This window comes from Talaromyces marneffei, chromosome 3, assembly GCF_009556855.1.
Source record: "Talaromyces marneffei chromosome 3, complete sequence".
Taxonomy (NCBI): domain Eukaryota; kingdom Fungi; phylum Ascomycota; class Eurotiomycetes; order Eurotiales; family Trichocomaceae; genus Talaromyces; species Talaromyces marneffei.
In genome coordinates, this window is record NC_072350.1 from 3,299,614 (window position 1) to 3,323,110 (window position 23,497).

Sequence of the window (23,497 nt, forward strand, 5' to 3'; positions counted from 1 at the left end):
GTCCAGTCAACGTCTAGGGTATATGTTATATGCGGAAATATGAGAATATACATGTAAACATCGACCATCAATGTCATCAACATCGTCTCCTCACATCACATTACATTACATTCCAACCCATACATGGCTCGCTCAACGTTGCGGCGAACCTGGAACCAATCCGCTCGTCGCTCTGCAAACTCATACACTTCTTCAGCGCGGAAAATGCCGTAGAACCGGTCGTTGTCGGCAATGACGGATGCGAGCTCTTTCGCATCAGATGGGTCAACCAGGTAGATCTGTGAAAGCTCTCGGAGAGCCTTGAAGTAGAGTAGCAGTTCGTTGTTTTTCAGGTTCTGGACGAACTTGAAGTAATGGTTCATATCACTATCTTCATTAGCTGTTGAAGACTTCAGTGTCGGGGGAAGATTCCTACCTGATCAGTTTGAGTGATCCGTCGACACTGATCCGTTGCCGTTTGAGATGCTTGCATATGGCTGCAAAAAGTCTGAGACCGACTTCTTGATTAAATACATCAAGCATGCTTTTATCCGTGCTGCCGATAAGCATGGAAGTATGCGATGAAACGACATCTATCACACCGATTGCTGCGTCACTGACACCAATGTCAGGCGCCTTTCGCCCAGAGTCAATGTCGGCTTCAGGATTGTAATCAGTCGTCAATTGCTTGGTGGCGAGGATATAGTCCACTTCCTCCATGAGTACATCAATACCCTTGTTCAATCCAGAAGCCACACATTCATCGAGTCTTTGCTCAAATTTCTTCTTGCCCTTCGCGGCTGGGTCAAGAAAATCGCTACGGTCGATGATCTTTGCCCCGATGAGTTCCTGCTCGTAGAAAACGTCCATCATTTGTAAGATAAGATCACCGACATTCACAAGTTCTAGAAACGTCACTAGAGGCTCTACCCCATTTCTGTCCCGTTCGCCTTGCTCACGGGGTCGATAGTTTGATAGATGATCAACCGCTTGGGTCATTCCTCTAATGACATGCCGATGTCCGAGGATTTCAAGCAAGGAAATAAATATGCCTTCGCATTGTAGTTTTGCCGTATGTCCCCAATCACCCCCTAGCTTCACGAATGACACCGTACGTTCAAGACTAGTCTTTGCCGCATGAACTAAGCCGAGAGCGACATCGATACTGAATAATGATTTGATTCCTTCCAGTCTCATATTCATCAACGCAGCCTTTGCAGCCAACTCATCGGACGGTGCCTCGGACATGGACAAGGGGGCAGGGACTGGAGAAACTGTCGAAAATCTTGCTGCTTTCTTGTCATGTGATGCTGGGATGTCAGCAGAACTATCTCCTCCATCTTTTTGAGACTTGTTGAAGCTCGGTAGAGGTAGGATGGTAACTGGCATCATGAGCACCTTCTTGAAAGATGTTAAAAAATCATTCTTGGCAGCTTGTCGATTCACATTGGACATGAGAAACGATTCTGTCGATGCCGCTTGTTCGGATAGTTGTCGATCCCAGTCATCAACTGTGGCATCGCAGCCTTTACGAAAAAAGTCGAGCTCTTCCGCGAGGTAAAGATCTAAGTGAGGCTCGAATATTTGAGTCATGGCACGGGTTATGGTGTCTTCCCTGCTCGCACCAGATGCAAGAGGAATTTTCAGGTCCGAGAAAAGATTTAAACACTGCGCAAATGTTCCAGAAACAGCTTTGAGATAGCTCTCAATATTGCTTCGATGCAATTCGTCGAATAAGCTTGTAAGAAAAGGAGATAGAACGTCAACACTTGCTTTATCGAGAAAAGGCAAGGCAATCTCTAAATCTTTTGGAAATGCCCCATTGATGGCTTCGATTTCTTCGTTAAATGCAACTCCAAACCGTGTGAAGAATGCTTGTGTATGCTCCACTTTGACTTCCAAAGTCTCCGGATCTATACAATCTGAAACTCTACCGAGCTCAGACTTTCGTGTGATGATATGGTTGTGATGAAGAAAGAGATCAACTGCAGACTGTCCGCCATTGAGGTACCACAAAACGTGGGCATATTTTCGCATTTCGCCATTGATGTCAGACGCCTCGTATGCATTTCGAAACTCCCGAATTGCAGCTGTTTCAAACAGTTGTATTGCGTCTTGGAGACGAATTTCATGATGCGCCCATCCATCCGAAGTGTCGCTGTACGCAAATTTCACAATTTGGGCGAGCATTTTAGCCTGGCTTTTGGGGTCGCTGTATCGTTTGAAAACCAGGCTATCCGTAGATCCTCCGCTTGTTGCAATATCATTATACAGTGGTGCCAACACAGCATGAACTCTGCCGTACTCCTGGCGCGCTTTTCCGCGTATCGATTTGACATGCCGTAAGATGTCGAGTGTTTCATCCTCCTGAACGGAACTTCCAGCCTCCTTTATTGCGCCAGATGATGTTGGTATCGTATCGAACCCATCTGCTGGCTTCTTATAAGCACTTGATCGTCGTCTCGCATATCCCACTGCAGCTGTCGTAGGCGTCGTAGTTTCTGCATACTTCTTGGCTTCTTCTTCATTCCAGCACCCTATCTGTTTCAATCTTGTTACCCATCTAGCATCCTCATATACCATTTCACGCATATGTTTCGACGTTTGAGCGACGCGGATGAGATCGACCGGATCGACATAATCGAGGACCTGCGACATTAGCTCTTCCTTTTATTAGTTATACAGCAGCTACCGGCGCACGAGTCATGAACATACCTGCAGGTAAAACGGGCACTATCATCTCGATGGAAGCCATTTTGAGTGAAGCCAAAACATCTCTGCGCGGCAGGCCGCGAGATGCGGGTGGTTTCTTAGGCTTCGACATTGTGTCTATAATTTGGTTTGAAGAAAACGGAGGTCGTTTAGCGGAAGGCTGCCATCTACATGTATGGCTTCAGCTAAGGAGACGGGATGATTGAGGCTGAAGCCATTGAATGGCAACGGAAATGGCGGGGAAGTTATCTCATGACGATCTCGTCACCTTTATATCGATTGGTGCGTTTGCTATTGCGTAGAGGACAGATTCAAAGCGACAGTGACACCAGGAGCTACCAGTCATATATGAGGCTGTAGTTGTGATAGTTGTTTTCTTAACCTAGTTAACTAACTTAGTTAAGGAAGTAAGCTGTGGTTACATAAGCAAGCGTAGCGTATGTCTGTGGCGTAACGTTAGTTAGTTACCATAGGTTCCGTAACTGTGGCACGGCTGCCGATAATAAGTCCGGGCTCCAATAAGCCGATAACAAAATCGGGCTAGAAATATTTCGACATTCTTCCTCAATCAAACATCAACCTACTGTACAACATCTTTCTTTTTCTTCTTCTGTCGCTCATTGTATTATTATTTTTCTTCTTTTACTGTCGTTATTGCTTTTATTCTCATATTTATTCATTATATGCTAATCAATCGCTGCTACAATCCTTTCCCTTGTTGATCTGTACACTACTCGAGGATGCATGGAAGTAACAATCAGCGTCCTTGATCACTGATATCAGTCCCAGCTGTGTGGAAACTCAGAGTCATGGCTTATCATATTCATGCGGGAGGAGCCGCAAGCCATCCATTGCTGGATCCATGCTCCAACGGCTTATTTTTGGCTAAACAAGTTGTGTCTCGGTTCGCAGAACTTGACATCACGCAGATTGGATCTCTCGTTGCAATTGCCGGGGTATTATCGACTGCTTGGAGATTTTTGCGACGTGCTTGGGATGAGACGTATAGCTGGGTAAGACATTCTCTTCTAGCTTCAGTCACAATACCTGGAGGGGATCCTCTCAATCGGAGCGTTGTGGAATGGATCCTCGCAAATCGACCGCGTAACTATCGATCTTTTACGGGACTCACGGAAGTTGGGAATTCTGGCATTGATCGGGCTGCAGCACTGAAGAAAACTCGACATCCAGTTCGTTATCTGCCCCACTGGGATACCAGGTGGCTCTGGTATAATGGAAATGCATTTCTTGTGGTGCGCTCCAGTAATAGCGGTGTCTCCATGTCTAATCCGGGTTATGACGGTATTGGTGGAGAAGAAATTACGATAAGCTGCTTTGGCTGGTGCGCAGACCCTGTCAAGAAGTTTATAAAAGCTTGTCGAGAGTATGCTGAGACGCAGACTCAGTTTTTCGTCATAATATATTCACGAGATCGATACGGGCTTGCATGGCAGCCTAAAGCCCGAAAACCGATTCGCCTTTTGGAGACGGTTCATTTTGATAATCAGCTCAAGCAGGATCTGCTAGCAGATATCCGAAATTATCTGGACCCTAAGACTCAGAGACGTTACCAAGCACGAAGCATGCCCTATCGGAGAGGATATCTTTTCTACGGACCACCTGGAACTGGAAAATCATCTTTATCCCTCGCCATTGCGGGCGAGTTTGGTCTCGACCTTTATGAAGTTAAAATCCCCAGTGTCGCTACCGACGCCGACCTGGAACAGATGTTTCAGGATATTCCACCGAGATGTGTCGTCCTACTCGAAGATATTGATGCTGTGTGGACAGATCGCTCAATCGCATCAAAAACCGTGCAAGAAGGACAACCTATGCAGAATTGCACCCTATCCGGACTCTTGAATGTTCTGGACGGCGTTGGCTCACAAGAAGGTCGTATTGTTATAATGACAACCAATAGACCGGAAGCCCTGGATAGTGCACTGACCCGACCAGGCCGAATTGACATGAAGGTTTATTTGGGCAACATCAATCAACAGTCTAGCAAGGAGATGTTCCTGCGCATGTTTTCCCCTGACCTGGGTTTCAAAACTCTGGTGGACATGGATGAACTCCAGGAACTTGCCACCGATTTTGCCAGACAGATTCCGGATGACAAAATAACTCCATCTGCTTTACAAGGCTTCTTTCAACACCATTTAGACAGTCCATATGACGCTGCTTCCTTGATTGGTGGATGGGTCAAGGAGGAACTTGCAAAGAGGTCTGATAAGGAGTTTGAGATGGTAACAAATAACGAAAATGTTTAGCCACCAAAATGTATAATATATGTATATATACTCATTGCATCGAAATTGGAGTACTATTTAGGATGCAAAACTTTTAACATTAGCTTAAAGTGCCCATTAGCAAACGTAACTGCGGACTCGACCGGAAACAGTATTGATTAAGCAAATTACTGGATTAATTTCTGAGTAATTCATATAATATCACAAAATCTCTCTTAATTGAAGAAAAATCAATGATGGATTTTGTATGAATTGAATATCATGTGCACAGAGGCAGTTCCGTGGTGTTTTCGTTGAGGGAGACTAGAGGCTCCCGCTCAGCCAATCAGCGCACACGTAATCAGCGAAAGCAAATTCCATCCGCCCCGAAGCTCCGAACGTCGAACTTGGAACTTCACCTCCCAAGCCATTATAGGCCATAATCTCAAACTCCCTCTCCCCTCCACCCCAGGGCCCCTACGCTTCATCCTCTGTTATACACCTTCGGAGGGCTCCAGCAATTAAGCAACAATGCTGGCTCGTTCGCTTCTTCGTGCTGCGCCCGCGCGGGCCACCGCACGCCAGACCCTTCGTCAGAACTCGGTACGCACCACCCGTCGTCTGTGATAGCCATTGGATCTTCTCTATTAGGGCAATGGCTCTCAGCTATGTGTTATGGGCTCTTGGGATGGTTTACTAACGATTGATGCAGCGTGCCTCGTCCACATCCTCCGGTGCTGAGAACGCGAGCTCTCCGTTCTATCTGACTGCGACCGCTACCGTTGCAACCGCTGCCACCATCGCAACCACCGCGTGGTACTACCACTTGTACGGCCAGCAGGCGTTTGCCATGACACCTGCTGAGGAGGGGTGAGTTTTGAGTCATGCTGGGTACAATTGTTTGTACGATTGGGCTGGACTGACAACCTTGGTAGATTGCACCCATCTAAGTACCCATGGGAACACGCCAAATGGAACAAGACCTTCGACCACCAAGCGTATGTTAAATATCTCAGCAAGTCGATTCAATACTGACGTGGTTAGTCTCCGCCGTGGTTTCCAGGTCTACCGTGAAGTCTGCGCCAGCTGCCACTCCCTTACCCGTGTGCCATGGCGTGACTTTGTCGGTGTTATGCACACCGTCGACGAAATGAAGGCCATGGCCGAGGAACAAGAATACGACACAGAGCCCAACGACGAGGGCGAAATCGAGAAGCGTCCCGGAAAGCTTTCTGACTACATGCCCGCTCCCTACAAGAACGACGAGGCCGCTCGTGCTGCCAACAACGGTGCTCTTCCTCCCGATCTGAGTTTGATTGTCAAGGCTCGTCACGGTGGCTGCGACTACATCTTCTCTCTTCTTACCGGCTACCCTGATGAGCCCCCTGCTGGTGCTTCTGTCCAGGAGGGCTTGAACTTCAACCCTTACTTCCCTGGTACCGGTATGTATCATCCTCCAGATTCAGGTTAGCATTCCCATTGACTTTTCATAGGTATTGCTATGGCTCGTGTCCTCTTTGACGGCTTGGTCGAATACGAAGACGGCACCCCCGCCACCACCTCCCAAATGGCCAAGGACGTTGTCGAATTCTTGAACTGGGCCGCCGAGCCCGAGATGGACGAGCGTAAGAAGATGGGTATGAAGGCTCTCGCTCTTTCTGCCGGTTTGTTCGCCATCAGCGTGTGGGTCAAGCGATACAAGTGGGCTGCCATCAAGGCCAGAAAGATTGTCTACAACCCGCCCGTGCGACGTTAAACCAGCCTTTGATTGAATGATGGATGACGGGTTGCCTATTTTAGCCATCAAAGAATCTGTATCTGTACGTTTTAGATGTTTCTCTGTTTCTTCTTCCTTGAAAGTTTTTCTTGTTGGCCGACAAACGAAAATCGCAAGATAGACGGGAAAAGAAGAACGCCTCTCTTCGCAGATATACCTTGGGGTGTGGACCTGTACTCCTTGTATACATAGACACAAAATTAGTTTGATCTGAGACCTTAGATAATTTCCTTTGTCAATGTTGTTTGTGCAATTCATCTTGTTTACTTGAAATATTCTCTGAGCATTCATGAAATCATTATATAAATGCATACCTAGGTAACTAGTTATATGTCCACGGGTACAGCTACGTAAGTAGGCAGGGCTATATATCATTAACACTCCTCTCCCCATCCCCCAACACCTTTACAACTACAACATCATAAACCATCCACATCAACTCCCGCATCACATTAAACACTCTCGCCAACCAACCCGGTATAATCCCGTTATCGTCAGCAAGCAACTGTCCCAATGCAATGAATACTTGGAACAACGGAATCAATATATACAATGCAATCTTCTCTCCCACCTTTTGGCCAGAGGTGGTGGCCTTATAGGGCCTTATAGACGCGAGATATGCGCGATAATCATATGGGAAATTCAGCTCTTCGGCGCCATCGGTTATTAGTTTCAAATATCTGGCCGAGGGCTGTGCATATGATGGATCAGGCCTAATGAGGTGGCTATTTGGTCTAAACGACGATTTGGGCGGTGATAATAACGTATGCGCCATAAACGGTTTGCCTGCCGGTATATGGGGTGTAGGGTCATTCGGGTTGTAGTCCATATCTCCAGGAAAAGGGAAACAGTCAGTCACAATATCGACGTAACCGTTTCCGCCGCCTTCGGTTGCGATTATGTGTGCGTAGTCAGTTAGAGTCACTTCGTATACGACCCCGATGAGGGGTTTGCGCCATTGTTCTTTGTGGTAGCCATGTCCTTGGTTGTTGTTATGTCCAGCTTCGAGGTCGGATTCTTCTATCCCTCCCTTCTCATCGATGATATCCCTATACCGCTCCCCATTGTAATTTGCATCAACATCAGCGGTTCGATAGTTCGTCCCCGAAAAACAAGGCTCCAAATATGGTACCCCGACCAAATCAAACGTAAGCCTCAGCGCCGGCGCGTACACATTGGTTTGCGAAAGCGGCTCAATGCCTCGATCACCTCGGAATTTCTCAATGGATAGATTTGAGCCGTATGCAAGATATAAAACTGTTTTTTCTGGATTTTTGTCGTCTTCGAGGTTTGGGTCCGAGAGTGGCTGCTGGGTTTGGTGTTTTGAGAGGAGGAGGGAGTGGTACAGGTTGGGGTCTGCGTCTATCGAGGTCGGATTGCGGGCGAGTTGTAGTCTGTCAGTAGAGGGAGGGGGGAGACGAGGATGTTCTGGCGGGGCGGTCATTGTGATTGTTGACCAGCCTGTCGTTTTGTTAATTGCAATATGTACATTATTGAAGGAGAGAGGTGTAGGGTTAGATGTCGTGGCTGAAGTAGGACAAAGTGGAGATAACTGGGATGCTCTTATCGCCGAACAAACATTACGGCTTCGGATGAACTGGACCGAGATACTTTATCCAGTGAAACAACAAAGGTCTCTTGAATGGAGGGCCCTCTTATATATCAGATGGGGCTCGTTTATGAAAGTATCTAGTATCTCTGAATTGGCATGTCACGATGTTGGATGTTGATATAATCATGGTCTGAACATTATGGCCAGGATCGACTGTACTTTCATACGAGATCTCCCAGGACAAACTAGATTCTGCTTCAACATTACCTATATAGACACTTCTTTGGCGTGAACATTGTTTATTGATCTTGATAAAATCATGTAAATACAATGTAACCCCTGACAGTGAGAAAATGTGTCAATTTATTCCTCAGGAGAAGAAGGGAAGTTCCCAGAAAATCCTCTCATGGAATTTATCAGCCATCGTATAGTGTGTTTTCTGAGTTCTCATTGGACAAACAATTCCAGTCCAGCATGTCAACCCTTCTCAGTTCTGGCAGTCTGATCCTGGCTAGTCGTTTGACAACTACACTTGGACTTTTCAACCTTTGAGAACTGAACCTTCTTCGCCTTTCCAAGCTGAGTCTCCTCATCCATTTCTGGCTGGACTCTTTATCAATTTTCAAACTTGCCCACCTCATGATGTTCTGACTGAAGCTCCTCCAACCAGAACCTTCCTGTCTATTTCACCATCAACCTCTTCATCTTTTCCTGACTTGATTCTTCCCTTTCTCTCAAACCGTGACTTACATTGTCCTTCTAACTGGGTATTCTCACCATATCCAAACTAGTGCACAAGACAGTTAGGTTCTCTCATCGATTATCCCCCTCTTCAGCGCATCATCCCATACACAACCCCTCTTACATCTCCTTCCCAATCATCGACCCAATTAGTCATCATGGACTCAGCAAGCAGTAGCCCTGGACAGCAGACCGCCCAGCAGACCCATGCTGAGCTCCTACAAGCCTTCCAGAGCTACAAGCCCGGTCGTCGTGGCGCATCAAAAACCCCGCAGCTGCCCTTTTCATCGAGGACTCAGCGATCCAGCACTCCTGCCACTAGCGCGAGTCGAGCTACCAGTAAGACCAACCCACAAGTTTGACACATAAAAACCACTTACTAACCTTGCTAGCAGAAGGAATGACTGCAACTCAAGAAGGATCGCCAAGCATCGCAGCCTCAACTCAGGGGACTACGACTCGCAAAAGAGCCCGCAGAATTCCTATGGAGCAAACCGAAGAACAAGAGTCGAGTGACAGCGATACTCCTTTGAGTCAAACACTTAAACGTCCTCGTCAGAGCTCGCCAAAGGTTTCAGATCAGCCAACAGATATTTCTACTACCCAGCAAGCCAGCACTATTCCCAAGCACGTTGTTGAAGTTCGGATTCAAAACGGACTAGCACCTTTGGAAAAAGTAGCTTTCAGAGCCCTTCAGAGCATTGAATCAATTCAGGGAGAGCAAGGCCGTGCTTCAATGACTCCAGAGGTTACAGCGGTTAGTATCGAAGGCATTCGGGGACAGCAGATGAATCGCGGAGCATTTCAGTATCCGAACACCGCCAACCCTTTTGCTTCCCAGACTGTACAGAGTAGCAAGGCCTTTGCCACTCAGTTATTGAATGAGAACCAGGTAAGTAAGCACTGCATCACCTTCTACTATCGACTTTTGATATCCCGCCTTGTCAACATTTGAACCCGGCTAACCACATCCTCTGCCCCCAGAAATTCACTGAATCCCTCTCTCAAAAGAACGGCGCATTCCTGCGTACCTTTCCGCCTACAGCCAAGTCCTATCTAGAAGCTAAGCTCACCCAAATTACCGCTGACTTGACTCAGTTGCATCAGGAAAAAGTCGATGCCATCAGATTGGAGTGTGTGGTTGAACTTCAGAGGGATATGGATGAGAGACAAAAGGTGATTGATATGTTTTTGCACAAGTCCGATACATGAAACTGTGAAAGACTTTCGAGCGAGGACAGGGTGGTGGGAATGTTGGAGTTGGTGATATGGTTTTGCATGGATGTACGATATCGAATGGCAGGTATGAAAGAAGCTAATGAAATCAGGCTGGTTTTAAGACCTGTCCAGAGAATCTCACCTATCGTAATCATACACATCATCAAATTGCGTTTCCTCACCATAGTAGTAGCCCCTATCAACAAAAGACAATCTCGCCCGAGACTGTTCAAATGCTTCCCGTACTGCATGCTTCATCGTTCGCCCACCCCAGGTCTCGTTTTGTTCAACAATCACGGATTCCAGCCGCGGGAATTCCTTGTCCGCGAGATGAGCAAGATGGCAAAGATCATTCCAGGCTTGTCCTTCGTGAACGAGTCTCACCGTCAAGAATCGTACTGTCTCGGGCAGAATATCAGTCAGGCATGTTGTGCTCGACCTCGGACTCCGGTCCGTCACGACATCTACCCAGTGGAGACAAAACGATAATTCATCTAGTCGTAGGGACTCGAGACGTTCGAATGAAGTCATGGATTGGCTAGTCAACATCCAGTCATCAGCCGGTTCAGGAGGGCACGACTCCCCAATATCAATATCGAGCCCTGTCAACGTCTCCTTGACAGAGTCAAGCGCCTCAACAAACCTCCCTGGAGGTAAATGACCATCATCCAGCTCATTCGGAAACAGACCAATACTATTAAATCGAAACACCTCCAACCTAGTACAAAGCTGCACAATCCGCCTCAACTGTCCAAACTCAAAATCTTCCTCATTATTCCCCAGCACCGAATTCGTAATAGACAACACCCTCAAATTCCTTAACCCTGAAGCCATAAGATCCATATTCTCAACCCATTCCCGATACACCCCTCCGACTCCATGTGTCCCATCAAACACCAACCTTTCCAAATTTGGGGCGGCATTCAACAACACCGCAATCCCGGGGGTGGCCAGACTAAATCCCCAACTACCCTCCTTCGTAAACCCCAAGGCACGAATATTCGGAAGCCCCGAGATACCGCCATTTTGGGGTTCAAGTCTTTTGAATCGACTATCCAAAAACCGATAGAAAGTTGCCAGATCTTCATCCGGGATGCTGTATTCGATCTCCGCCACAAACGATTCTAGGTTTGGCAGCAACGCAATCATGAGTTCGGTTAGGAAATGTTTCGGGGGATTATCTCCATATAATTCGTCAAAGCCGGTGTTGCCGTCTATGTCAAGAAGTAATTCTCGCGCGGCCCGCTCGAGGATTTGATGGTCTTCATCTGAGCCATCAAAGAATAATTGTTGCCACAAGGGAGATAGTTGCTTAACTTTCGAAGCCAAGTGTGGCCGCTCATAGAGCATGCGCAGAAACGCACAAGAAGATCTTCTACTAAGTTTCAGACGATGGAAGAGGATTGGTTGGGCGATGGCGCGGAGGAGTTGGTTTGTGCAAGAGAGGGATGCTAGCGCTCGGCAGCATGAGGTGCGGTCATTTCTATCGATGTGTGTGCAATGGGGACAGAGAGTGGTGCATATTTGCTCTAAGAGCTCGATGGGGAGGTTATTCATTATGTATCGCTTGTTTTGTACTTTTTACACCTGTATCAGACTATCAGTGGTGGATTGGTGGGGAGTGCGTCGGGATACGCTATGGTATCATAGAACCTCTCCGATTGTTGATTGGTTACTAGCACTGTAGTAGATGAAATGGCCGATCGATCTCGTCTTGCAGCATCAACATCCTGCCTTGAACCCTACTTTGCATGTACGTGCTTCGGAAAGGAGTCTACTTGAGGGTGAAATCGTCTCGCGGGCTGCGCAATGCTGATCTCTCAGAGACAGAACGAATATACCGCAACATAGCCACCACACCACACGCAGGCAAGCAGGGCTGACAAATATCGAACCATGGACATTATAACTACCGCTGTTCTTGTAGCGATTGGACAAGGCAAATACCAAAAATAGCCGGTCAGAAAGGAAGCAAGCAGCTTCGATCTAGATAGTTACCACCGAATCCAAGCAAAACCCGATACCGGCATCTCGTACCATGGAAGAATACCAGAGTAACAATGAATGAAACAAGGCTGTGTATAGTATCAATTGATGGCATCTTACTACAGAGTATAATAAAACGCACCGGTAGAAGTAGCCAGGATGTCGTGGCTCGTCAACAGGGGAAATGAAATCATTCCACTTACTCTACCTAGTGCTTATGCTACCCTGGATCAGGGTGGTACCGGTATGCATATCATGTAGTTGCCGAGTGTAGTATATACAAGTCTTGAGTGCTCAATGCTGCAGCGGTGAGGTGAGTCATTAATTGATCGGGGAGTTCAATGTTCCTTTCTGGGTAGTTCATCGTGGCCAGAAGCACTCCAAGGTCCGAGTCGATCCCTTTTTGTTGCACGAGATATAAAAGACCGAGTGAAGGCGCCGAAGTGACTCCGAGTGCAAGTCAAGCAATCTCAACGGGCTGCGACACAGTACAGTGACAGGAATTAACGGTCGTCCAATTCGACATTCGACTGGGAGATATTGGAATTTTCATCTTGTGTATTTCCTCAGAAAATAAAAGCAGAGTGAAGTGCGACGAGAGTCGAGGTCTACGTCATTACTGGCAGCGGATTAGGATTGGCTGTTCGGGCTGGGAAAAAAGAAACTCCCCCCGCATTTATTCTTTCTGAGATCATGCCGGTGAGTCAGTCATCACATCTTTTTCTTCATACACAAACTCCTCAACTACACGCACAATGGAATCTGCTCCGGTACTGACTCGCTTATTGACTACAAATCGACCAAGCTAACTTACCCCATCATAGTTCTTCATAGATAATCCCAACCTGGGAAATGCCAATAGCTTGGAAGACCACCGAAGTACGTACTTCCTCCGAATTACCGCCACAATAAGAGAGAAAAGGGAATAAAAAGCTGATTGAACAGTCCGTGGTTACAACCCCCTCACACCTCCCAATCTCCTTCAACATGAGATTGCTCTCACCGAAAAATCCAGAAAGACCGTTCTTCAAGGCCGAAAAGAGGCCGCTGACGTCGTCAAGGGCACCGACCCGCTGAACCGTTTGCTCGTAATCATCGGTCCTTGCTCGATCCACGACCCCGACATGGCCCTGGAATACTGCGATCGCCTGCTCAAACTCAAAGAAAAATACCAAGATACTCTCCTCATCGTCATGCGCTCTTACCTCGAAAAGCCCCGCACCACCGTCGGCTGGAAGGGATTGATCAACGATCCGGATATCGACGGCAGTTTCAAAATCAATAAGGGACTACGTCTGTCCCGACAACTCTTCGTCGATTTGACTAACAAGGGCATGCCTATCGCTAGTGAGATGCTGGATACGATCTCCCCACAGTACACCGCCGACTGCTTGTCGCTCGGAGCCGTCGGTGCTCGTACCACTGAATCTCAAGTCCACCGAGAACTCGCGTCAGGACTGTCTTTCCCCGTCGGATTCAAGAACGGCACCGACGGTACGCTAGGCGTCGCGATTGATGCCATTGGCGCCGTCAGACATCCTCACCACTTCTTGTCTGTGACGAAACCTGGTGTCGTCGCTATTGTGGGCACAGATGGTAACGACGACTGCTTCGTGATTCTTCGAGGTGGTACCAAGGGAACAAACTATGATGCTCAGAGTATTGCTGAGGCGAAGGAGAACCTTATCAAGAAGGGATTGACGCCACGTCTGATGGTGGATTGCTCACATGGTAACTCTTTGAAGAATCACAAGAACCAGCCCAAGGTGGCCGCGGTTCTCGCTGAGCAGATTGCTGCGGGCGAGACTGCTATTATGGGAGTCATGATTGAGAGTAACATCAATGAGGGTGAGTTTGCATCGCTTCCCCTGCGCGTCAACATAGCTAACCCAGATGTAGGTAATCAAAAGGTTCCTCCAGAGGGCAAGTCCGGCTTGAAGTACGGCGTCAGTATCACCGACGCGTGTATCAACTGGGAAGATACCGAGTTGGTTCTCGAGAACCTGGCGCAAGCCGTTCACAAGCGTCAGAAAGGCGCTGCTGCCAATGGTAACTAACCCATGGGTCGAACGTTTAACAGAAGAAGAGGTTTCTTGTACCTAGATATGATTTGAATTAGTCGGAAAAAGCTTTTGTTTGTTGGCGAATATCACCTGATCTCGGGAGTAGATGCTATAAAAGCCGGGGGTTTGGTCCACCATTAACAAGATAGACCTGATAATGAATACATTTCGCTAGTTATTTGTTTGGTGTTTGGTGTTGTCGATGGTTCGTTCAGCGGAGAAAATAAGCTTAGAAAGTAAGGAGAGTAGACTAGGGCAAACTGGGCTTAGTGGCAGGGCAGGCATGGCTTCGTCATAGCGCAGCGAAAACCAAAATGGGGTAAGTTGTAACCGGTCTTTGAATGTTTTTGAATCCCAACCACTCCTATATACTCATCTCTGCGACATGTCTCTCGCTTGTTCCGTTATATTTACTGTTCGTCTTTGAATTATACTTGTATTAATAGCCACCGCGCCTGATATTCTTCCTCTATCACAACCCAGTCGTTGCCAGCAAGAGATCAGTCGTCATCACGCGCGACCCAGCAAACACAACACGTACACATGCCTCACCGATAGGGAGCCAGTTTAATATTGTTGCGCAATTTTGGAGCATACCCCCTCGATACAATGTCGGCCACCGCCAGTATCCCAACGCCGGTGCAGTTCGCGGCCATGGCAAGTTCCTCCGACCCCGGAGACCATCCAGGAGAATGGGGAAATATGACCAACGCCCGAGACCTAGCGACGCAGCTCGTCCTCAGTGTGACTTTGGGGATGAGCGCTCTCTTCTCTTTTTGTGTATGTTCCTTCTTCTCCTTCGAGCTATAGCGTCATCTGACTAGTTGTTGTGATAGCTTCTTCGACCAAAATGGAAAGAGCTGTACGCCGCGCGAAGGAAAAGACGAAATGCGGCCTCCTTCCTACCCGAACTACCGGATAGTCTCTTTGGCTGGATTCCCGTGGTATATAGGATAACAGATGAGGAAGTGCTGGAATCTGCCGGTTTGGATGCCTACGTTGTATGTCGACAAGAAAATCATGATAGCCTTGAATGTCTTGCTAATATGATGACTTTCTCAGTTGCTCTCGTTCTTCAAATTTGCCGTGAGGTTTCTTTCGGTCACCTTCGCCTTCGCTACACTTATAATCATGCCGTTACATCTGCGATATGCCGGTCAATGGGGCGTTCCAGGTTGGGACCACGACGACGATGATGACGACGACGACGGCGGACAATCACTGTTCGCGAGGGACATATTGCTCGGAAATGGACATAAGAAGTTCAAATCCGATCCGACTTATCTGTGGATATACGTGATATTTCCCTACGTGTTTACCGGTATCGCCATATATCTTCTCATTCAAGAAACCAACAAGATTATCCGGATACGTCAAAAGTACCTTGGCAGTCAAACATCAACAACCGATCGCACATTCCGACTATCAGGTATTCCAACGGAACTGCGCTCGGAGGAGAAGATTCAAGAGATTATTGAAGACTTGCATATTGGGAAAGTGGAAGCCGTCACACTGTGTCGTAAGTGGCATGAGCTGGATTTGTTGATGGAAGAGCGAAAGAAGATTCTGAGGCCGTTGGAACGAGCGTACACGAAGCATCTTGGGTACAAGCAGAAGAGGAGATACAACGATACGTTGCCATTGGTCCGAGGATCACGCGATCGCTCACCCAGTGTGCATTCCGAGGCTACGGAGCATTCACAGCTGCTTGGAAGTGAAGATGGACGTGTTCCGGTGAGGACGAAAGATAAGAAGCGGCCGACTACTCGACTGTGGTATGGCCCATTCAAGCTGCGATACAAGAATGTCGATTCGATTGATTACTACGAAGAGAAACTACGTCGCGTCGATGAGAGGATCATAGCCGCTCGTCAGAAAGACTACCCTGCCACGGATCTTGCCTTTGTCACGATGGAAACAATCTCTGCATGTCAGTTGGTCGTTCAGACCATCATTGACCCCCATCCTACTCAGCTCGTACCAAGCCTCGCACCGGCCCCTGCAGACGTGGTATGGAAGAATACATATCTCGCACGTTCGAGTCGAATTTCCCGGTCCTGGGTCATTACAGTTGTGATCAGTTTCTTGACCATATTCTGGTCTGTTCTATTAGTCCCTATTGCATCCTTGCTGAATTTGGATACGCTTCACAAGGCTATTCCAGGTCTTGCCGATTTGCTTGCGCGACATCCGATTATTGACTCTCTTGTTCGGACTGGATTGCCGACAATTACCATCTCGTTGTTGACCGTGGCGGTGCCTTATCTCTACGCCTGTAAGCATCAATCTCTCCGTTTAGATTTACAATTGCTAACAGAATTATTATAGGGCTCTCGAGTCTTCAAGGGATGACTTCTAGAGGCGACCTGGAACTATCCATCATCTCGAAAAACTTCTTCTTTACCTTTTTCAACCTCTTCTTCCTATTCACTGTGCTCGGCTCCGCGTCGAATTTCTACGGTTTCTTCCAAAATCTTCAGAACGCATTCAAAGATGCTGCGACTATGGCATCTGTACTGGCAACGTCTTTGGAAAACCTGTCTAAATTCTACATCAACCTTATCATTCTTCAAGGTCTTGGCCTGTTCCCCTTCCGATTGTTAGAATTCGGAAGCGTCATCATGTACCCTATCAACGTGCTTTATGCAAAAACACCACGCGAATACGCCGAACTGTCCACGCCGCCCAAATTCAGCTACGGATTCACCATCCCTCAGACGATCTTCATTTTCATCATCTGCGTTGTGTACAGTGTCTTTCCCAGCTCATGGCTCGTGTGTTTCTGTGGATTGATATACTTTTTCCTGGGCCATTTTATCTATAAATATCAGCTCCTCTACGCAATGGACCATCAACAGCACTCGACCGGACGCGCGTGGCCAATGATCTGCAGTCGCGTGCTTTTGGGTCTGGTCGTTTTTCAGGTTGCAATGATCGGTGTCCTCGCCCTCCGCAAACTGATCGCAAGATCATTGCTACTCGTCCCTCTGTTAGGCGCAACCGTCTGGTTCACCTACTTCTTTGCATACACCTACGAACCTCTGATGAAATTCATTGCTCTCCGGAGCATTGACCAAGACCGACCCGACCGCAACAATGGAAGCAACTCGGATGACTCAATCAGTCCACCATCTCTACTATCGCCGCTTTCAGGTCTGGACCGCGACGCTCTCCATATCCTCATCGGTGGACGTGAGATTGGTCTCAGGCTCAAGAAATATGTCAACCCGAATCTTTCGATACCACTTGACGGGGCTTGGGTGCCGCGCAGTGATGGGTCGATTGTGATTAGACCCAGTGCGGTTGAGGAGGATCATATGGGTAACGAGGTATGACATGACATACCTACTACTACCGTCATATACACATAGATAGATAACACATGGAGTTTTTCTCTCCATGTTTAAATTTCCTCTTCGTTTTTTTTCAATTACTCACCATAGATATACATATATCTCTTCCTTTATGGACTGTGGCTATTGTGCTTTTTTTTTTTTTCTTTTTTTCTTTTTGCTTGCTTCTGTCCTGAGCTGTTTTGACTATGTACCCAAGATACCACTGAACCCCTGCCTTTCGTTTCCCAGCGATGATTAGAATGATCGTTTACTTGAAAGTAATGTAATTATGAATTGATTGAAACTTTTCCTCCGAAGAATGTAATGAAGTGCATACAAGACTTACACAACATAAGCGGCAATTCTTTTTTTTTCCACTTTGGAATGTATCTACATCTGTCATGCACATGGCAGAGTTACCACGAGTCTGAAGCCTGTCATAACCCTAATTCAGCGCGTACCATCCCGCCACATTCCAATAGACTTCTTTTTGCTATTTGAGTGAGTATTTAAAATTGACGCTTTGGCAAGAAAGTGGCGGTATACCTTCCCATCCTCGAAACTGTAATCGGGTGACGGACCGGGTGCAAGGGAAAAAAAAAAGACAATGAGGATACCTTGCAGTACAGTACAGTACGCTTGTACCGTAGCAGCTGAAACGACAACATTCCTGAGCGAACTTTATCTTTGTATACGGTAGGACTTCGAATGGACCGACGTTTCAGGAATGTAGCTTATTTACGAGAATAGTTACTTGCTTTTTGGGGGGGTTGAGTCAGAATTTTCTGAGGTTTTCTAAGGTTGATTGATACGTTTCAGCTGTTTGATGGATGCACCGGTGCAATGCTACAACAGCCCATGTGAGAACGGTTGGGGGGATCAGGAAGAGTGGCAACCATCCTCAAGCCTCTCAAGTCTGTCTATCTTCACTGCGAAATCCGGAGTAAACAATCAATTATGTACTACAGCCTGATAGCCAAGGGTGGGGAGATGCCAGCAAATACGTACATACATTTCCCATCTCTGCATACTTACGATGGATGTACGGAGTAACTATGTCCAAGCTCCAAGTCCATGCGCTGGCAGTCGCCATACGGAGTACGCCAGACATCCGGTGCGGCAGTATCCACTGGGCGTGCGACTACTGCACTGTGTAGGTGTGAAGAGTTGGAGAGTCGAGACTACGAATAGCCTCTCCAGGGTACCTAAGGCTGGGTGATCTTTCCTGTTTGTGCAGAGTTTGTGGTTGTACCCCACGCCGACGTGAGATGTACGGAGCCCCATGGAGTAGCCCGAATAATTATTATGATGGTGTTGGCCATAACTTCGTCGATAGAACAGGACTGTTGCCAGCAAAGTGGCGATGTCTGTGTGTGCGTGTGTGTGCTATTGGTGATGAAAAGACTCGGTGGTGTCTGTGTCTGGCAGCAAGCCCGTTCGCCGCATTCCTCGGATGTTTGAGTCCACCCTCGCATGGCGGAATCTAGACGTCCAAAAGAGAGAGACTTGCAAATACGGAGAAGAAAGAAGAGACGGTGTAGAGAGAGCAGCACTACTCTGGAAGAGGCAGGGAAGGAAGGACGAAGGGAGATGAGATCGCTGGCCCTAGCGTGATTGATTAGGCAATCTTCTAGATGCGCGACTGCCGCCCCTCCTTCCTTGCCCCTGCCCTGCCTGCCCTTCGCTCCTTCCCGGAAGCCCTTGCTGTCATCACAACCACCAACTAACTAGTTAAGTTAGTTAACTAACTAACTAGTTGACTAACTAACTAACTAACTCCCAGCTACCTACCAGCACCAGCTATCGGCTACCCCCATCCCACAACTCATCTCCAAGCCACCGTCTTTAATTAATTCATGGCTTCCTTCATGCTTCGTCACATCAACTGCCCGACTCGTCTAGCGCTGGGTATGGATCCATCGTTTTCTGGCCCGGCTCCGCTTTTGCCTCTGGCTCCCCCAGTAGCGTTCGCCGTTAGTCGCTACGTCCAGCTCCTGGCTGATTGAGGTATTGATCCACCCATTAATCGTCCCATTGCCCCAGTTTTTCTCATACCTGTCTGGTCGGCTAACCATATCGACGTCGGCCGGACCATGGTCGTCATCGAAAACTGCGAATCAGTTTATCGCGACCCAGCCATTCAGAGAGTACCTTGCTCTCTCATTTGGTTCCTATGAATCTGATCCAATCGAAATGGCTCACTCTTTTTCGAATATGCCCGATTCATGGCCCGGCTATCGTCAGACTTTTCGCTCGAGGGGCGTCCCATATCGTGGCTAGCGGTGGTTTCCTAGTAGGTGATCCTCCGCTGTGCATATCTCAGCATACTAAGTTACGTATGAAGGTTTAAATACATTCTGCATGCTCAATGCTCGCTCCTTGATTTTCTGATTGTTATGTTATTGAGTTACGTTTAAACTCCGGAACTCCATACACTCTTCATCAAGCCTACGAAACTCCATTCGACGCCACCGAACGAGTCTAGCACTAACACCATCGTTCCGCCAACCGCCTACATGTTGCGCGTGACCTGCTGATTTTGGAAGTTAGTCTGAATGGACCGTTCATAGATCGGGACAACTCAAATTTCTCGTCAGGGACAACAAATATCAGATTAATTTCCACTGACTTGGAAATGCAAATGACAGCTCACCGCTGGGTCTTGCTTTTGATTCTTCCATCTTCTCCGGGTTAAGCTTGGGTGGTCCCCTTCATTTGCATTTGTACACATCAATGCGTTTGCGATTCCGGTTTTTGAATTCAATTGTTTTCTACAAGTCGGAACGCCTCACTTGGTCTCGGCCTACAAAGTCTCTTCTAGACCCTATTCCGTGCGATTCTGTCACCAACTTAATCCCGTTCCAGGGGTTCCCATTTATTGGGTTTGTTTCTTTCTTATCGTCTAATAATAGTATATATCATATATATATATATATATATATCTACGACTGCTGAGGACGCCCCATCAAAGCTGGGACGTTTTCATCGCATCTGCACATCTTATTATGTCCGGCAGCTCTCACACTGCACCCATGGCGCCTGCCTGGTGGTCAGGGTCCAGCAGTCAATCAACATCCGGCAGTCTACCCCAGAAGCCCTTGCATTGGTCAGATGACTGGGATCCAGCAACGGAACCTTTCCCAGAAATTGACATCGAGCCACACAGTGCTGAAAGTCCAGCGGATATTATCGCATTGAATTCTTCTGATCATCGAGCCACAACCCCTCTTCAATCGAAAGATCATCACTTTAGGGAATATCTTTCATCGTCGCCCTGCATTTCGGAAGATACTACGTTATCAGACAACGATGTTTCATCTCCAGACGCCTCCAGTCCTGATCTTTCAGCAAGTGGGACATCGTCTTCCAAAGCAGAATGGAGAGGTCTAAGTCAGACCGGCAATAGCTGGGAGCAGATACCAGCAGCAAATAGGACACCTCCAGAGCTATTATTCCAGATCTATGCCATGTTAAGTCCTCGAGATTTCGATAACGCTCGACGAACATGCTCGCAGTGGATGCGCGCTAGTCTGCATCAAACGCTTCTCGAAAACATGTTGAAAAGGGCCGGCTGGTGGGATGCATGGCGGCGGGACTGTCAAACCTATCAACCTGTCGACGGTGTGGAGGAGAGCGTGGTTTGGCGGTTGAGCAAGCGCTTCTCTACCGAGTGTGTACTATCTGGTCGAAAGCTCAATGTTGAGAAGAGCGGGTTCTTGCCGACCGGCGTCGTGGATTTCGGACAGTTGTCGCGCGAATCATTGCCAAAGGAGTCTCCGGGTTTATCACGGGATATTTTCAATGGGTCTGCACCGAGACTTACAGCCGCGCTGCGAGACCCCGCCTTTTCTCATTCCATCAAATTCAGTGTTAGCACATGCGGCCATTATGTCTTGGTTGCCACAGGATGTATGATTTATGTGTACTACCTTGGCAACCGGAAGCGGGGCGATTCGCTACCTCCTCGTATATCAGATGCCACACCATCAGACCTGATCCTAAGTGATGACGATCTCGACATCTTACCCGTATCAAGCATCGGATGTCCTTATGAAGTCTTGTCAGCTACTATCGATACCAGTACGCCCAAATTTGTGATTGCTGCATTGCTGCGAGGCCGAATTGGCATGATCTGCGACATCAAGGGAGTCCCAATTCATTCTTCTGCTGAGAGAACATCGCCCTTCCTACGCAAACGTTCCTCGGCCAGGGAAGAACTTCCTGCAGACCACGCTAGAAAGATGGACGAATTCAGAGATGCCATTGCTTCTAGTGCAGTTATTGAGCCGGCTACCCCTCCAAGTGGACGGCCACCTATGGCCCCTCGCACCGTTTCCACACGTCGCACTATGAATCGTCTGACCAGAGCACCGAGGAAATACTTTCACGATATTTGCTCTGTGGAGGATCCACCTCGCAGTGTATCAATCTGCCCTGGTCGTCGATGTGTGGCTTTTGGATGCGGCTCTGGTATTGAATTGCACTGGGTCGATGAAAAGACACAGGAGGACTCTAGAAAGATGTTTCCACTTTCTCAGCCGGCAGAGGTTCTGCACTTCCTGCCTAGCCGTGTCGAAATTGATGAGGCATCCAAGTTGCGATTAATTTCTTCATTAGCCGGTCCCGGTGCTTCGGGGTGTCAGTGTCATCGTACAGCTAACGGTGAAGATGTCGTCTGCCAGTTCCATCTCTCTTCTCGGGTAAATTCGTTCACGCATTGGACTCCACGAAAGAATGGTCGTTTGAGTTTGGTCAAGGCGACGCATTGTCACCATTATCGGGCTATGCCGGTTAATGATGGCTTGCATATTTTGTTCATAGAGCCCGTTACTGGTTATCTTTGCATTGGATCTGATGCCCCGATCGGCGGACCGACAAATTTGACGCGTGCCATGATCTGTATTCCTCCCTCAGATCACGGATTGGACTCGACAGAAGACCGAATTCCAACTATCTTCGCGGTAGGATCCGATCTGAGCAGGGGTTTACGTATCGTAGCTGCATATCAGGATCGTATTGTCCTCTACACAGTGCCTGTCGATGTATACAATGTCCTTCGACGAGAGCGACAACTCCAGGGTGACAACGTCATGGGAGATAGTGATTTGGCGCGCGATTGGTTCCTTGACAATGAGCGCAACTCGAAACGTCGCGGCAGTCTGGCGCAGAACCAGAATGGCGACTGGGAATTTTTGTTGCGAGTGAGCTACCGGCCAACGGCTATGCTCTGGCCATTGAAGATTTACGGCAAGGAGATTGGCCGTATGGATAGGGTCGTCGAATTCTCCGTTCAAACATCGAATGGCGGAGTTCGAGTGTGGGCATTTGGTGCATCTGGCGAAGCTCGTATCTTTGACATCGATACCAACACTTCCAAGACGAGGCTGAGTACGGATGTTGCCATCAAAGCTTTGAATATGGCTTCTGATGGTAGCATCGGATCAGGTCAACTCCAGGACCGCGCAGAGTCTGGCCTATTATCACCTCTACCCATCAAGGCTACGCGCAAGCGAAAGCATCTCAGCCAACCCGCAGCATTCGATCGGAAGTTGTTGAGCATGTGGAACAATAGCAACACAACGTCTACCACCAGAGACGACGGTACAACCACTCCAGACCTTGCCGCACCCCCGACGTCCGCACCATCAAGACCAACAACCGGAATGAGCGCCGGAAGCAACCGTCGCCAATCCTTCGCTGCATGCATCATGGACCTCAAGATCCCCGAACTCGGCACACGAGACGGCCAATGGACAGACCCCAGCCGCGCCTCAACAGGTCCTTCAACATCCGCCTGCGGCCCTGCCAACGACCATTTCGAGTCTGCCGAGTTCCACGACGTCGCGTCTTACGATCCTAAAGAAATTAGAAAGTTCTATACCGTTTGGTCCACATCTTCATCGAAA

The 23,497-nt window shown here is 48.0% G+C and overlaps 9 protein-coding genes across 9 annotated transcripts; 6 read left to right on the forward strand and 3 right to left on the reverse strand.

Moving 5' to 3' along the window:
* Positions 1-95: 95 nt before the first annotated feature.
* EYB26_004930 (uncharacterized protein) lies at positions 96-2,803 on the reverse strand (the record flags this gene model as incomplete). The annotated part of the gene is made up of 3 exons (XM_054264221.1): positions 96-366; positions 416-2,642; positions 2,695-2,803. The coding sequence occupies 3 exons, from the start codon at positions 2,801-2,803 to the stop codon at positions 96-98; spliced, it is 2,607 nt and encodes an 868-aa protein (XP_054120196.1).
* A 697-nt stretch (positions 2,804-3,500) lies between these two features.
* EYB26_004931 (uncharacterized protein) lies at positions 3,501-4,961 on the forward strand (the record flags this gene model as incomplete). The annotated part of the gene is made up of 1 exon (XM_054264222.1): positions 3,501-4,961. The coding sequence occupies one exon, from the start codon at positions 3,501-3,503 to the stop codon at positions 4,959-4,961; it is 1,461 nt and encodes a 486-aa protein (XP_054120197.1).
* Positions 4,962-5,450: 489 nt separating this feature from the next.
* On the forward strand, positions 5,451-6,675 carry EYB26_004932 (uncharacterized protein; the record flags this gene model as incomplete). The annotated part of the gene is made up of 5 exons (XM_054264223.1): positions 5,451-5,522; positions 5,632-5,789; positions 5,855-5,917; positions 5,964-6,361; positions 6,413-6,675. The coding sequence occupies 5 exons, from the start codon at positions 5,451-5,453 to the stop codon at positions 6,673-6,675; spliced, it is 954 nt and encodes a 317-aa protein (XP_054120198.1).
* A 385-nt stretch (positions 6,676-7,060) lies between these two features.
* Positions 7,061-8,140, reverse strand: EYB26_004933 (uncharacterized protein; the record flags this gene model as incomplete). Its single annotated transcript, XM_054264224.1, has 1 exon — positions 7,061-8,140. The coding sequence occupies one exon, from the start codon at positions 8,138-8,140 to the stop codon at positions 7,061-7,063; it is 1,080 nt and encodes a 359-aa protein (XP_054120199.1).
* A 1,007-nt stretch (positions 8,141-9,147) lies between these two features.
* EYB26_004934 (uncharacterized protein) lies at positions 9,148-10,201 on the forward strand (the record flags this gene model as incomplete). The annotated part of the gene is made up of 3 exons (XM_054264225.1): positions 9,148-9,328; positions 9,385-9,881; positions 9,974-10,201. 3 exons carry the CDS (start codon positions 9,148-9,150, stop codon positions 10,199-10,201), a joined length of 906 nt encoding a protein of 301 aa, XP_054120200.1.
* Positions 10,202-10,345: 144 nt separating this feature from the next.
* Positions 10,346-11,764, reverse strand: EYB26_004935 (uncharacterized protein; the record flags this gene model as incomplete). Its single annotated transcript, XM_054264226.1, has 1 exon — positions 10,346-11,764. The coding sequence occupies one exon, from the start codon at positions 11,762-11,764 to the stop codon at positions 10,346-10,348; it is 1,419 nt and encodes a 472-aa protein (XP_054120201.1).
* A 1,184-nt stretch (positions 11,765-12,948) lies between these two features.
* EYB26_004936 (uncharacterized protein) lies at positions 12,949-14,250 on the forward strand (the record flags this gene model as incomplete). Its single annotated transcript, XM_054264227.1, has 4 exons — positions 12,949-12,963; positions 13,018-13,072; positions 13,139-14,041; positions 14,093-14,250. 4 exons carry the CDS (start codon positions 12,949-12,951, stop codon positions 14,248-14,250), a joined length of 1,131 nt encoding a protein of 376 aa, XP_054120202.1.
* A 615-nt stretch (positions 14,251-14,865) lies between these two features.
* On the forward strand, positions 14,866-17,591 carry EYB26_004937 (uncharacterized protein; the record flags this gene model as incomplete). The annotated part of the gene is made up of 4 exons (XM_054264228.1): positions 14,866-15,036; positions 15,093-15,257; positions 15,319-16,531; positions 16,585-17,591. 4 exons carry the CDS (start codon positions 14,866-14,868, stop codon positions 17,589-17,591), a joined length of 2,556 nt encoding a protein of 851 aa, XP_054120203.1.
* Positions 17,592-20,596: 3,005 nt separating this feature from the next.
* EYB26_004938 (uncharacterized protein) lies at positions 20,597-22,295 on the forward strand (the record flags this gene model as incomplete). Its single annotated transcript, XM_054264229.1, has 2 exons — positions 20,597-22,227; positions 22,274-22,295. The coding sequence occupies 2 exons, from the start codon at positions 20,597-20,599 to the stop codon at positions 22,293-22,295; spliced, it is 1,653 nt and encodes a 550-aa protein (XP_054120204.1).
* Positions 22,296-23,497: the final 1,202 nt, after the last annotated feature.